General features: G+C 41.2%; 1 protein-coding gene across 1 annotated transcript in view; it reads right to left on the bottom strand.

Moving 5' to 3' along the window:
* Positions 1-2,392: 2,392 nt before the first annotated feature.
* Positions 2,393-15,816, bottom strand: part of LOC139923298 (venom factor-like) — a 47,119-nt gene continuing 33,695 nt past the window's right edge. Inside the window, 14 exon segments of the mRNA XM_078282557.1 lie at positions 2,393-2,431; positions 2,433-2,541; positions 3,340-3,487; positions 4,456-4,536; positions 4,878-4,958; positions 5,047-5,136; positions 5,812-5,917; positions 6,721-6,810; positions 7,385-7,472; positions 8,485-8,536; positions 9,097-9,187; positions 9,587-9,646; positions 9,975-10,130; positions 11,370-11,542. Coding sequence (XP_078138683.1) covers positions 2,393-2,431; positions 2,433-2,541; positions 3,340-3,487; positions 4,456-4,536; positions 4,878-4,958; positions 5,047-5,136; positions 5,812-5,917; positions 6,721-6,810; positions 7,385-7,472; positions 8,485-8,536; positions 9,097-9,187; positions 9,587-9,646; positions 9,975-10,130; positions 11,370-11,542 — 1,364 coding nt within the window.

A 15,816-nucleotide genomic window follows, 5' to 3' on the forward strand; every position in this document is an offset into this window, starting at 1 on the left:
AGTTAAGTTCTTTTCTTGCTTGCTGAAATGTTCAGTGTTTCCTGAATGTTTATCACTTTCTCCATAAGGGGGCGTCTGCGCTTAAAAATACACAAGTCACACTAAAGAAGCACAGAGGAAGAGAGAAAATGCTCTTTGTTTTAAAAAGATGTTCCTGCCATATGCTCTTGAAATGAGGTATAGTTTATTTACTTTTTTTTTTTTTTGCTGTTTTATTTCAACCATATCTCTCCAGTCTCTGAAAGGGAATAGTATCTCTACTGTGTATGACTTGGTACAGAATATAACTGTCTGTAGTGCAGGTGGGAAGGTAAACAAAGGGATCAAAACAGTCATCATTATTCATTCTTACATTATACAACAGGTCAAGTAATTTGATTGGACAAGAGGCATTCCATGAGTGCTGATATATAGTATAAAAGCACTGGGACTTTTTACTATGTATCACTCCGCTTCACAACATTAATAAGGCTGCGTTCACACAGCGTTTTTTTGTGTGGAGAAAGTTCTGCCTGGAGCGCTTCTTGTGAGGAGAAATAAAATGCGGATCACAACATCATCAGACGTTAGTTGAATAGCTGGCTAGCTAACCAGCTGGTTAGCACTTCTAGCAGACAATAATACATGTCTACACAAAACTCTAACTTCATTCGCACCTAGTAGTGACAGTGATATGGATACATTGACCTTAATTATGAACGGTCGTCAGAGGAGGATGATTGCAAAGAAAGAAAGCTGAATTCGTCTGTGCAAACCTCAAAGTAGCAGCTAGCCTGCAGTCGGGAAACACTTGGTAGTGGAATCCTGAGGGAACTGTTTTTGTTGGCGGAGACGAATAAAAGACAAAAATCATTTGTCTCAAATTACCATTACTTGATGAATAGCTTTGTTTACACAACTGTTGTATAAAAGCAATATCACACTTGAGGTCGTGCTGTTGTACTGTACATCAGCACGAGAGAACTACCTCTCGTGTGATATTGCTTAATTATTTTAACTTCTATGGAATGAAATGACAGTGAATGGCCACGCCACATCCAGCTTCTTGGTAGCCTTGCCAACAAGCTCATGCAACTCCTTTGTGAAAGGCGCCACCTTAGGGATCCTATAATGTTTAAGAGAGGAGGGTGGTAATTCCAACTCCGACTCATCCTCGCCCTCATCTTCGTCTCTCAAACCCTCTCCTTCGCCCACGTCGAATCCATCTCCTCATATTCAAAATAAAAGGAGAGGCCAGGGGGACAACCGTAAAACTAAGCCCCAGCTGCCGATCCAGAGACGGATACGGCAGGTGGGCTCGAGCTAGTCGAAGCACCGCCGCCCGACGGGTATCTGAGGTGGAAGGGCGTGCGACCGCGCCATGCGACTGGGGTAGGGCTGCTCTCTGAGTCCACGTGTTCGGATCCCAGGCAAGACGCACACTGCGCGTGCCTGTCGGCCGCAGGGATAAAGAGCCCACATGGGGGATATCCATCTTTGTGAAACTGTAAAGAAAAACTTGATAATACAAATAAAGTGAAAATAACTAAGAAAATGAATAGAATAAAAAGGAATTACGGTATTCCTAATGTAAAATTGAAGGATGGCACCGATAAGTAGAGATGCCTCGTGGAGCGTAAGCTAGCTTAAAGCGTGTAAGCTAGCAGAAAAAGGTTTGTTCAAAGTGGGAATACGAGGAAAAGCAATAGGAAAAGTAGAGGTTTTCAAAATAGAAAATAGCGACAGTGGAATCTCTGCAGAGACAGTCGGCGAAGTCAACTGCAAAGGACTTTTATCACCAGTGTGACATGATGATTGACAGCGGAAGTTAGCCATTCTGGCATGGTTGTAAAGGAATTTGACGTCGAGTGATCGATCGAAAGAGAACCTGCCGGCAAGTTTTATGAATGAGCCCCTGTGTCTTTATCTTCGTTGTATTTTTTAATCTGTTGTATTCTTATCTATATTCTATTATTTTGCTGCTTCAATGACTCAATTTCCCCACATAGATCATTACAGTTTTATTTCATCTTCGACAGTCCACTTGCTTTTTAGAATGGTTATAAATACTATAACCGTTCTATAAAAGCTATAATACCCTTCAGGATGTTCCTAACTGTGATTATTTGCACTTTAGTGCTGCTGCTGGTACTCAGTTCCACCTCACACCAATTGCATCAGTGGAGAACGCCCTCTTGGGTATTACTGCTATAACAAGCAATAGTTTCTTAATAGTTCTTTTTAATGATGACAACACAACAAAATCTTTTAGAGCCTCGAGATTTCAAACGTCTTTACTACAGAATTAATTCAAAATGATCTCTGAATCTTTGTGTCTAGAATTGATTTGTTTGTCACTCTCGCAACAAAATGGCACAGAGAGGTTTCGATCCAAAATGGCGATGCTCAGCCTCTACAGCCTGCAGGCGTTGACAGACAGTTTATTGGCAGCCTAATTGCCCCAGCGCCGTGCATTTAGCCAGGAGGCTGGAGTTGCTGGAGCACTCTGCAGACGAAGGCCAGCGCTCCACCCAGGTGTTCTTACCCAACATGTAGATGAACCTGACGGACAGGAAGAGAGAAGGGAGGACAGATTCATTTCCAAGGTCCTTGATTCAAAAAAATGGATTTTAAGAGATCAGATCACTGTAATGGCCATGATCTCTTGTGTTTATGTTTACTGTGTCATATAGGAGCTCTATTTAGTTGATATAGGGGGCGATCACACCGAGAAGTGTCGCTAGAAACGCGTCGCCACCAAAACCATTCTTTTCCTATGGTACGGCGTGCCTGGCGTGCGCTCTTCTCTTGCGACGCGCGTCACGTTTTTCTAGCGCATAAAAGTTTAAATATTCTCAACTTTTCAGCGCAAGGCGCGGAGTCGCACCGCTTGTAAATGTCATATTTGGGCCAGGCAGCCAATCAAATCAAGCAGAAGGCGGGCTTTCCTTCCTGTTTTGATGCGGTTTGATGTGGTGGGAACGGCGGGACAGTGGCAAACACATGAAAAGCTGATATTAGTGGTCTTTAACCCGGTCGTACACGCAGCTTTGCTCCTCAGCTGTTTTGCCCGACGCGGTCTGCCGAGGCGTTTTTGACGCGGCTGCGCCTGTAGCGATGCTTCTCGGTGTGATCGCCCCCTTACTCCTCTCTATCGTGAAAATGTGACTTTATCATTTGTGTGAATTACATGTTATTGTCACTCAAGGGCACAGGAGGGGGTGGGGGTGTTGGGTGGGTGTTGAAACAGGATGTTGGGGCGGGACATAAAGGAGGGAGGGATCATTCAAAAGTGTAAACCAATGGGATATCTCATATCTGAATGAGAATTTTCTGATCCCTGTCACTTATCCTCCTTACCTGTTGGTGTTGCTGTCTATGGTCCACTGGTCCTCTTTGGGGCCGATGACGAGGTACTGGGAGCCCAGCTGCAGGTTGAGGCCGTCTCTGCAGCCTCCATGAGACATAAAAAGCCTCTTCTGGCCCTCCTCCACCTCAGCCTCCACGCCTGGGCGGAGGGAAGGAGAGATTTAGAATTATTTACAACTGTATGAACACTAAAATCAATGAAGTGTGAATTAGGGTCAGGCTGATAGATAGCTTTGAGGATACAGTATATTGGGCTCATATTGGCCTTATTAAATATCAGATATTTCCAGTTATGTCGTCCACTGCCGATATGATGGAGGTTCCTCCTTAACCGCAGCTACATAAAAACAATCTGAAAAATGTGTAGTGAAATCTGATTTTCTTTGTTCTTTCTTTTATTAATTTAATTGACCAATGTTTGTTTTTTTTATTAGTTCTTCATTTAAAAGCCTTAAGTATCCCAGAGTTTACCGACCATTGAATAGCATATAAAATAGGTGATAGGTGATTTTATTGGTCTGGGTTTCAGTGGAGAGTTTTAGTGTCCCATGATGGTTCTAAATCCTGTTTCAGAGGCTTTTCCACCCGACAAGAAGAAAATTCTAGGGAAACATTGAATCTTATGTTGTTGTTTAAATTTAAAGATACTGAATATTAGCACAAAATATCGTATATCAGCAGCTTCAATACATACATATTGGTATCAGCATCGACTTTCAAAAGCCCATATTGGTCAAATCCTAGTGTGAATGAATGAACTGTTGTTTGTTGTGTATTTTGACATTTTGCAAGCCGCTCCGATAATACTGTGTCTGTTAGGTATAACGCCAATATAGAAATTTAAATTGAAAATTGAGAGAGCGGTACAAAGAAAGAGCGAGGAGAGAATGTGGAGAGCAAGGCACAAGAAGTGTGTACGTGTGTAAAGTGGCTCTCATCGATATGGTTGAAAGTTGAACAATGTGAATGTTGAACAACCAACAATTACATGGAGTGTGTGTGTGAGATAAGAAGAAGTGAGAAGATATAAACATCAGAAACAACATCACTAGTGTGTGTGTGTGTGTGTGTGTGTGTGTGTCCGTGTGTCCATTCCCACTGACTCACCCAGCTTGATCACCTGTGTGATCTCCATCTTGTACTGGTCATAGTAACTCTGGGTGACACTCAGCACCTTCACCTGGAAGACTGGAGGACAGGAACAAGAAAACTGGCGTCATTTTTTAAATCACATCCTAAAACACAATTTGACCTATTTCACTGTAGTTGAAATGTGGTTTAATTCCTCTTTAATTCCTCTGTTTTCAATTCATGTCTTATTTTTATTTCTCCTCTTTTTTCCCCTTCTTCTAGCCTACTTCATCTTTCTTGGTATCAGTAGTATAGGTCAATAAATGTAACATACAGGATGTCTATACTGGGCTATGTTTCAGAGTTTATATTCAATGTCTGTGCCGATGTGTGTGTGTGTGTGTGTGTGTGTGTGTGTGTGTGTGTGTGTGTGTGTGGTGAGTGAGAGTGTATTGTACCGTGGTGTAAACTCTCGCAGGCGAACGTCTCTCTTGTTTGGCTGGAGATTTGGCTGTCGTTCTTGGAGATGCAACAGTCACCTAGACATTACAGACAGAGTTAAAACTCTGTCATGCACACACACACACACACACACACACACACACACAGGCACGTGCATGCCCTCACCCTGCGTGCAGCGGCAGACGTTGCCCCTGCAGATCTGAGCGAGCTCCTCCTTGTCCTCGCTGGGCGTGTAGGTACGACTGCAGCGATGATCTGAGAGAGAGAGAGAGAGAGAGAGAGAGAGAGAGAGAGAGAGAGAGTTAGAGAGAGAGAGAGAGAGAGAAAGAGACACAGAGAGAGAGAGAGAGAGTCAGAGACAGAGAGAGAGTTAGAGAGAGAGAGAGAGAGAGAGAGAGAGAGAGAGAGAGAGACACAGAGAGAGAGTTAGAGAGAAAGAGACAGAGAGAGAGAGAGAGAGAGAGGCAGAGACACAGAGAGAGAGTTAGAGAGAGAGAGGGACAATAAGCTTGACACCACAACATTTACATTAAAGTTACAATGAATGAAGAGGATATATTCTAGATTATTATATATACATATATCATACATTATATTATGCCTGAATCCCCCTATTTCCTCAAATTGTCTTTTTCTTTGTCAATGATATTTGGGACAGTTTGGGGTGTAAAGCATTTTCTGTGGGCGTGGCCAGTGGTGGGAACCCGACCAGCTGAGGAGGAAGTTGGCGGGACTAACAATACACTTCCTGCCTCAAGGCAAAAAGTTGAATATTTTAACTTTAGATCAACACAAACTTCTTCTCCTTGCATTTCAAGGGTGGTTTGCATCCATATTATGCTGCCTTTTATTAGCAAAAAAACCCCCAAAAAAACCTTTCCTGACATTTATCAGTGAATATTTCAAAGTTGATTCTGTGTGTTTTCCTACCTGGGTTGTAATACTCATAGACAGTGACTGAGGAAGGCTGCAGGAGGCCGACCTTAAAGCTCTGCTGAAGCCTGAAGATCAGGATCTCTGGCTCTTTGTGAGACACCTGAGGGTAGAGTAGAGTAGAGTAGAGTAGAGTAGAGTAGAGTACAGTACAGTAGAGTAGAATAGGGAAGGATAGAGCAGTGTGGAATACTATAGAGAACAGCAGAATTGGAAAATCGTAGAGTAGAACAGAGTTGAGCAGAACAGGGCAGAGTAGAAAAGTAAGTTAAACAGAGTAAAGTATAGTAGAGGATAGTAGAGTAGAACAGAACAGAGGAGAGGAGAGACCAGAACAGAGAAGAATAAAGTCCCACAGAGGAAAGTAGAGTCAGCAGAGTAGAACATCATAGATCAGAAAAGAGTAGAGTAGAGATGAGTAGAGCAGAACAGAATAGTGTAGAGTATAATTGGGTAGGGTAGAAGAGAGTATGACACAATAGAGTAGAGCAAAGTAGAGTAGGGCAGAAGACAGTACAGTAAAGTAGAACAGAGTAGAGTAGGGCAAAGTAGAATAGAATAGAATAGAAAAAAGTTGAGCAGAGTAAAGTAGGACACAGAGTAGAGCAAAATAGAGCAGGGCAGTAAAGTAGAATAGAGTAGGACAGAAGCGAGCAAAGGTGAATAGAGTGTAGAGCAGAACAAAGTAGAGCACAGCAGAATGCAGTAGAGACACAAATAGACACGAAGTCTGATTTATATTCCAGTTTGTCGTGAAGAACATGAAGCAGAGTCCACAGTTTCACAGATAAAGCTGTTAGTATTATAACATGTTATAACATGTTACATGTTGTAACATGTTGTAACATGTTATAACGCGTTGTAACGCGTTGTAACGCGTTGTAACACGTTGTAACATGTTGTTACCTTGAAGAGGTGCAGGATCAGGGAGCCTCTGTCACTCAGGTTGTCAACGATCTGGAAGTTACTGATGTAACGGTCCACCGAGTTGGACAGCTGGACACACACACACACACACACACACACACACACACACACACACACACACACACAGAATCAGTTTTGCAAGTCAACATCACGCTTGGTATACTTCTCATAAACCGCTAGTTTAAAGGGACAGTAAGACTGATTTTTCCTGATCCATAGCACAAAAGGAAAATAACATATCTGCGGGGAGTTGATAGGATTATTGATCAATACCAATGACCAGGTTTTGATAATTCTGATTTTCAGATCTCACTTTCCAATCCGTACTTTTTGGAACAAAAACTCCCCACCCAATGGAAAGGTCACAGATTACTTAATACCCCTTTAATTTACAATTCCAGTGTTTTTCTCCAAAAGTTCAAAAACAACCCAACATGGTTTAATTGTTAATGAAACACTGAAGCATTCTCCTGTTTTTTTGTGCATTTTCTATAAGATTTTGTTTTTTGCTTATACCAACCCTCTGGATGTAACATCAATGAGGATCTAAAGCTAATGCTGGATGTGGTTTATGTCCAAGTCACCTGGTTTACCTCCTATAAGCATTCCTACTATGTGAGCACTAGTGGCAGGTGTTGATTACCATCTCCAGGTCAGAGTTTTCTGGGGTGAAGCCGGTCGGCAGGTTGATATCCAGAACCACCATCCTGACATCTCTGGGTCCTAAAGCCCTGTGGGAGAGGAAGGGAACAGCGATGATTAGAGATGGGACGATACATCGAAATTCAATATATCGCAAGCCAAAAATGTGACAATACATATCGTGGGGCAGAAAAATAAAAAGATTTGTGCCTCAGAAATAAACGTAGTTCTGTACAGTCAGACTTTGTTGTTATTGAACTTTTATTTAGTCCATCGCATCGTGGTTGTATTGAATCACGAACCCCATATTGCATATAGAATCGTATCGTGAGATAAGCGTATCATCCCATCCCTAGCGATGAGTTGGGATACTAAACCTGAGAGGAACAACATGCATGAAGAGGCAGTCAGGTCTCCTATTCATTGTCAATAGAACAGCATGGGAAGAAAACTGTTCATGTTCACCATACTGATTGGACTGGACTGTTTGGGCATGAGAATAGGTCGCGTAAATACTCAAACTCAAAAAAATATGTTTCGTCAAAATTGAACAAACGGTGTAGCAGTTCTGGCTTTTCAAAGTTTAAAATTTAGTTTTATTTATAGCATCCCCATCAGAACAATCAGTGTAATGTTTTTAAAGCAATATTCCGCTTAGTTTTAACATGGGGGTTATTTGGTACTTGACCACCATGAAAACCAGAATATAAACTAATCACCAAAATCGGATGCAGCTGGACGAGTTTGTAACGTTTGAATGAAATTGACATTTGACAAGTTTGTGAACAGATTCATCATCAGATCCCGCTTTTAAGACAATGAAGCAGTAACTGGTCAGTCGTCATTTTGCATTTCTATTCTTGGTTTACACTAAAATTAATATTTAAAAATAAAAAGGAGATCCGGTCTCCCAAACAGGAACCATCTCTCCTAAATGGTATCCCTCCGGTATGTTCTCTTCTATCAATAAAAATACTATTCGGCGAAATTATGTTCTAAAACGTTCAACCAACAGTCATTTGAAAATCTACTCTTTCTCCATTTAAATAAAGTTTGAACAAAACACACAAACAAGAAAGAGTCATGGAAACAACAACTCACCTCACTTTGATGGTGATCTGGTAGGACTTCTCCACATCTGCTAGAGGCATCTCTGTTATGGGAGGAAAACACAAAATATCTTTATGTTGTTATAAGTTGTGTTATATTGTTCTACAATGTTACGTTACGCTAAACGTTGTTATACGTTATCATTATGTTATGTTTTGTGTTATATGATGTTATGTTACATTATGTTATACGTTATTTTATATTTCACCTTGTTATACGTTATAATCAAAGAAGTTTTCATTGTTTATGTTGCTACATTCTTGTTACATTAGACATTTGTTTTACATTTTTTTACGTTATGTTTTACGTTGTTTCACATTATGTTTTACATTATGTTACCTTATAATTTTCATCTGTTTATGTTTTACTTTATGTTATGTTATGTTTTATGTTATAAATTATACTTTATCTTGTTTTACATTATGTTACATTATGTTTCCTTATGAATATCAAAGAGGTTTTCGTCTATAATTCCTCGTCTTTGTAAGTAAAAGTACCTTGACTTTAAGAGAGCAGAAAAAAACAAAGCCAGACAGGCTTCATCATATGAGAGATCATGTGACATATCACTGTGACATGAGGCAGTGTGAGAGTTGGAGCTACCGCTGGATTCTTCAATAGTGACGCTGAGCTCAAAGTCCTTGCAGGGTCTTTTCTCGTCCACCTCATGCAGCTGGTTGTAGTAGGTCACGATCTGGGGTCAAAGTTCACAGGATCAGGAAGTGAGACAGTGAGACGCCCGAGAGAAAAAGGTTAGCATCAATCAGTATTGGTAGAGCTGAAAATAACACCCATCCAAGAATTATAATGCTGCTGTTGGATAAAAAACTTATATGGTCAAAAAAAAAAAATCAGCTTTTCAGGAAATTGTAAAAAAAATGCCTCATTTTCACATTAACAATCAAGCATTTTTGAATATTTGTCATAGGTTTTTAAAGGATTTCATGAGCTCCTGAGTCATGAAACTGGCTCTACCTGTTGAGGACATGAAAACCAAAACTTGGAGTTGCAAGTTTTGTTTTTTGTGTTTTTTTTTTTTTTTTGCAACAGCAGTGCTCAATAATCATGTATAGAGGTGGTCATGTGGTCAAACCTCCAGTATTCCCTGTCCGTTTCCCCGAGCCTCCACTTCAAACTTCTGGTCCAGGGCCACCTACAAAAAAACACCAGAGAAGAAGAAATTGTAACTGAAATACAAGTGAACAGAGAGATGTTAAGGTACCTGCGACCTCCAACTTATTTATTGGAAATTGTCTTCAATTGGTCTTCAACTACAAAGAAGTTTTTGAACGCATGCAGGATGAGGGCAACAAATATTCATTCATTCATACACACACACACACACACACGCTCTGGCCCCATTCCTTGGAGTTTGTGATGTTGTGAATTTTTTATCTACTTCTGTGTGGTTTGTTTTCTGTAAAACACTTATAAAAGTCTTTGGCTGAGGCAGATTTCACACTGAGTTTCACCTCTCTTACCTTGGTGGAGCGAGCTGCGTAGGAGGTCTTGGGGTCAAAATGGTAGCGGGCGTCACTGCGCCCCGCAACCCTGAGGTCCACCTGCAGGCTGAGGTCCTGTGGAGGGGGTTTCTGGACCAGGTACTCTGACAGGGCCTGGAGCACCACCATGGTGGACTGGAGGGGCAATCATTTGGTTTCAGAACACTTGGATGATGCTGTTCGGAGTCATTTTGGAATTTTAAAGAAGCGGTCACCATTCACTCCAGGTGTTTTGGAGAGGGCTGCTACGGATCTCGCTGTGTGTTATATTGACATACGAACTGAGTACTAGGGCTGAACGATTTTGAAAAAATATCTAATTGCGATTATTTTGACTGATATTGCAATTGCGATATGATTTGCGATATTAGAGGGAATGATAATTTTTACATCATTATTCTCATTTTCATTGAAAAACGTATTAAAATGATTATGGTGTGATTTTTGCGGGGATCTGTACCAAACAAAGATGTTTTCTTAAGTCTGTAGAATATGATGTGTAGGCCAGGACATCTCTGCAGCACGACAATGTTTAATTTAAAATGGTATTTTGACACACATTTCGTCTTTAACAAATATTGTGCCTCCTGCGATTTGAAAATTGCAGTAGGCCATATTGCGATTCCGATAAAATTTCGATTAATTGTTCAGCCCTAATGAGTACATCGTTTTTGGGTGACCTATTCCTTTAAGGGACCCCAAAAGTCCTTGGCACCCACTTTGTGAATCACTGCATAACGCCTCATTCGCAACTGAATCTGTCACAATATATTTAATCTGTCACAATCTACGTACGTCACATCTGTCCGCTTTTCCGTGTCGTTACGTAGCGCAGTTTTCCTCCAACGGACGCTCGGTCTCATCTTGACTAAAATTGCTCTTTGAGTGTAAACACTATTTATGTTGTTTGCAAAACATTTAAAAAATACATTCATTAAAGCAAAGTATTAGCCGATCACACACAGGTGACCACCTACGTTACGATATCACTGTCACCAAATCATCAGACATTTTTATTAAGAATTCAGAATGGCTGAGGAGGTAATGTTTTCACCCACATCTGCGTGGTTGTCTGTCCTTCCGACTGTTAGCAGGATGTCTCAAAAAGTTGGGCAGAGATTTGTCCACAACTTGGTATGAAGGTTGGTTATGCGCCAAGGAAGAACTGATCAACTTTTCATGTTGATCGCAGGGTGTGGAGTGGACTTCCGCCATATCATGATGTAACAGAATAGTCAATTGTGGATGAGGCTTAAGGCATTACACACTAATCCAAGCCTAGAGCACAATGAACATGAATGAACTTGAAGAGACAATAACAAGTTGTCTGAGCTGCAGCTTCCAGCTCGGCTACCCAACGCCCCCTGCTGGTACCTGAGTGGAACCGAAGCCTCCTCCTCTCCTCCGCTGGCTGTTCAGCCATTTGAAGGGTGCTGCAGCCTCTTGCAGCCGCCCGCTCTTCACCAGGGCCAGCAGGGCGTAGCCGGTCGCCTCCAGGGTGAACAGGGGGTTTTCTGTAGCCAATGGCTCAGGCCACTGGCTACCACCTGGAGGGGAGAGAGAGAGAGAGAGAGAGAGAGAGAGAGAGAGAGAGAGAGAGAGAGAGAGAGAGAGAGAGAGAGAGAGAGAGAGAGAGAGAGAGAGAGAGAGAGATTTTTTTTATTTAAAAAAAAAATCCTTTATTTACAAATAAAAAATTAATCAATCAGGACACATTTATCACACACAAACCAAAGGAGAGATCACAGACTCCAAAAGGATTTAAAAAACCTATGCAAATACAGAATTAAAGACCAATTCCCCTGCAATGACTGAAGAAATGGCTGTAGTGAAACACCACTGTGAAATAAACTCATCTAAATTCTTCATTAGGGAAAATAATCTGAAATCCACTCGGACTCTCGCTTTAACCAGTGCAATGAACAAAGGAAGTAAATCTGCCCCTGAACCATTTTCAATTCGCCTTTTCCTATTTTTATAGATCGATAGTTTAGCTTGTCCCACTACAAAATTTAGAAGTTGCCACTTTTCTGCATCTTTCCTCTTGTACCCAGCGCCAAAAATAAAAACAATTTCAGTCCATTTCTCATTACGGTGTGAGAAAACAGTTTGTAGAGCTTCAAAAAGCACCTGAAGTCTTTCACATTCTATATAACAATGAAAAATAGTCTCTGGCGACTGACAGAAAGGACACTTAACAGATACAGTTGGATTTATTTTTGAAATTAAATTGTTGACTACCAGCGCTCCCTGCAGGATCCTCCACTGCAGGTCACCTGACCTTTTGTTCAGTGGGGCTTTATATAGCACCCTCCACATTGGCCTACAATCATAACTTTGTTCTCCATACAGTGTACTTTCTCTCATTCAACATTCTTTTGTTCAAGGCTACAACACAACACTTGTACAAGACTTTCCCATTTAACATGTAAAGGTCCATTTTAGCAGCTGAATTAGAGACCAGCAAAGTCCAGTCTGGTCCAGCAGAGTCCAGTCTGGTCCATTTTGAGACCCAACTCAGGGAAAAGGATCTCCATTATCAGGAGTCTCAGTCCCGACAGCATAGTCCTGCAGCATGTCCAGCTCCTCAGTAGTAGTTTTGTGTCATGAAGCCTCAGACCTGCAGCATCCACTATGTGCTTCAATTTAACAGTTCCAGCTGAGCATAGCCTCCGGGTGAGACCGGGTTTGCTGTCATCCTGAATGTCCAACCTGGCCCCGTGGATTAGAGGCTCCTCCAGGAGCCAAAACACTGATGCTGTAGGCTCCAGTCTGCACCACTTAAAAAGATTCCAGGCTCTAGTCCTTGATAAAAAAGTGGCAGGTCATGCACACTCTTAAAAACACAGTCTGTTAAAAACAAAGAGGCGTCTAAACCCAAGCCCTGTACCTTAAAATAGTGCTCATGAGAGGTCTCCACAGCACAGCATCAGTCCCTGTGAGGTAACGCTGTATGAACTGTAGTCTAAAAGCTGCTACTCTGCTCTCTAGATGCACTAAACCCTGCCCTCCCTCCTCTTTTGGTAGGTATAGTACACTCTGTGGTACCAGTGTAGTTTATCCCAAAAAAAGTTCACCAGAATAGACTGCACTTTTTTTTTAGCAATCCAGCGGGGGGTTCCATACATGCATACTTGAAACACCTCCTCTTCCAAATTAGCCCTCCTGGCAGCTGAGGGAGACCTGCAGACCACCTTCCAACCGCCAAAGCGGTTTACTTTAGCGGCCGGAAGTTTTCCAAATCTTTTTACAATCTTTCCAACCAAATTTACATCATCTTGATTTTTTACAATGACAACAATATTGTCTGTGTACGCAGATAAAACAACTCGTGTGTTAAAATCAATATAAGAGCGAAAATTGTGTAGCGTGTAGAGTCGAAATTATCAAATCTAGAATTTAGTAAAGGCATGAAAATATGAAACTTTGATAAAGATATCAATTTACACTCGTAGGGGGCACCACCTTCGTAGATGAAGGACCTTTACTTATACTAATCAGTCATCAGTCTAAAGATCGTGAAATCTTTTCAATACAGGGATTACTTTACTCTGCAAGTAAGGAAACACATAACAACTTCTCTGTAATAAATGGGAATATTTATTTAACTATACAAGCATAACAAATTCAATGAGATAAGCAATATAAGGCACGTATATTGATCACCAGAATGAAGCACGGAAACTATAGACTAAAAATAGACATGGAATGAAATGAAACATATTAAGAATGAAAGGGAAATGATAATGAAGTATGGGAATAAGAATTGGCAGCAGTAAATGGAGGTATGTATGGATCAATCAACCAGAGAAACGAGGCGGAAAGCTACGGGGCAACTAGACTATAAAAGCCTAACTTTTCCTGATCTATTTAAGTAATTTGAATCTAAGCTGTTGCATCAACTCTCAGCAGTAAAGACGTGGATAATCAGAGCCTACTTTGTTCAGTTGAGAAGTCCTGCCGGGTCGGGTTGTCTGGTCCAGCTGAGCTCGGAGAGACGGGCTCGGCTTGGCCGGTTACCTGGCAACGGCAGACGCTGGAACAGCTGGTCTCTGATGTGTTATCGTCACGTCGAGGCAAGCAGCGCTACCGGCTTTTCACAGCTGTAGACAACAGGCCTCTCTGGATGTGGAACACTGCGGCGATGTTGCATCAGTGTTTGACTGCTGGTCTTGGAAGAGTTGACGTTTCTAGCTCTTCTAACTGTTATAAAACTAAATTATCTCGTTCCTAAATAGCTTCGAAAATGATCTTCGCTTGGCCGAGTGTTGATAACTTCTTGACTATTAGAGGCGAGGTTCAAACTTCTTGTACGCGATTCTTAAGTTCATCTGGAGAAGACGTCTCTAACTCCAGGTTCAAACTCTTAAGTTTCAGCTAAGGTCGAATTGTAGCTAAATTGTTGATCTTGGCTTCAGCAGGTTTCTTGGTGAGGGCGGAATGTTGAACTGTCTGAAAACCCAGATAAGAACATTTTATAGCTCTTTGAATTCTCAGGCGTGGTTTGCCATGCAAATCACGCTTCGCGCTCTTTTTCTGTTTACTAATTAATTTCTTTGTTTGAGAAGATTTCACCCCGAACCGAGAGGGAGGGGGGAAAGGAATGCAAGAGGAATCATTCCTCTAGTCTATTTTATTTTGGGATCTATTACTAAGTGATCTTAATAAAGATTCCTTTTAAAATAATATGTCGGTATTTTACATCTCCACCAATTACTATTGTCAATTGATCGAAATAATAAAAACCTGTCAACTTACATTCAAACTTCTATAGCTAGCACATCAATACAAGGACATCAAATAAACCTTCCTGGTACAATCTGTGGCTATAAAGTCTTCATCAAGTTAACTCGTATATGTGACTTGTGTCTCTAACTTTGTGATCAATATGAGAAAAACAATTTAAACATTTAAGACATTTGGACGCACTGACATTTTATACGGACCTGTCGTCGCTATAAATGACCACAAGGTGGCAGTGTAGGACCATGAAAATAGGAGAGTGTCTCTGGATGAATATCTGATACACTTCAATCATTTAACGCATCATGGTCTGTGCATGTAACTTTAGCTATTGAACATCTTCAACATATATATGGGCCTATAGTCAACACATCTAGTATACTTCAAACTACAAAATAGATCCATTAAAGACATTGGGAAAATATAGTTGAAAGTAGGTTTTAAAGGAATGTGAAAAGGGAAGAGATTTATGACTGTCCTGATTTAGAAAGGGGGTAGTGATGAGACTCTGGATAGTGTCAACAGCAGTCATTGGTTCCTTCGTATTGACACGGTGTGTATTCCCGTTCTCACCCAATGGTGACTGTCCCTTCTGATTAAACAGAACAGTCTGGTACTCCAAATGAAGAAAGGAGGGTGATTCCCTATATTCAGATGTGTGAGAAGTATGGATGTGTGATTGTATAGTTCATTAGTATTCCTGAGTTCTTGAGTCCTTCTCCTCCTGATGGCTGAAAGATAAAGGTCGTTAATTGTGGAATGTGTGATTTTCAAAGCTCTTCGCCGGGTTGGTATCCTGTCGTTAATTTCCTGAGCTGTCCTGTGGAGACATCTCTGGCTGGCATAGACTCAACTCCTTGAGCCATGGACTGTGTCCATTCGACACCTTTATGGCCACTTGTTGTGATAGGCCATTTGGTGTTGATTCAAGAAGACAACAGAAAGGTTGTGGGCTTTCTGCAAATGTCTCCATGGTATCGCTACAATTGTGCAACATGGGTTCAATTGAAAGTGCATAGAGCATATACCTCTAGATGCTTTGAAAGGTTTACACAAAACACCATTCATTTTCAGTACA

This window comes from Centroberyx gerrardi, chromosome 3 (genome assembly GCF_048128805.1).
Source record: "Centroberyx gerrardi isolate f3 chromosome 3, fCenGer3.hap1.cur.20231027, whole genome shotgun sequence".
NCBI classification, from domain to species: domain Eukaryota; kingdom Metazoa; phylum Chordata; class Actinopteri; order Beryciformes; family Berycidae; genus Centroberyx; species Centroberyx gerrardi.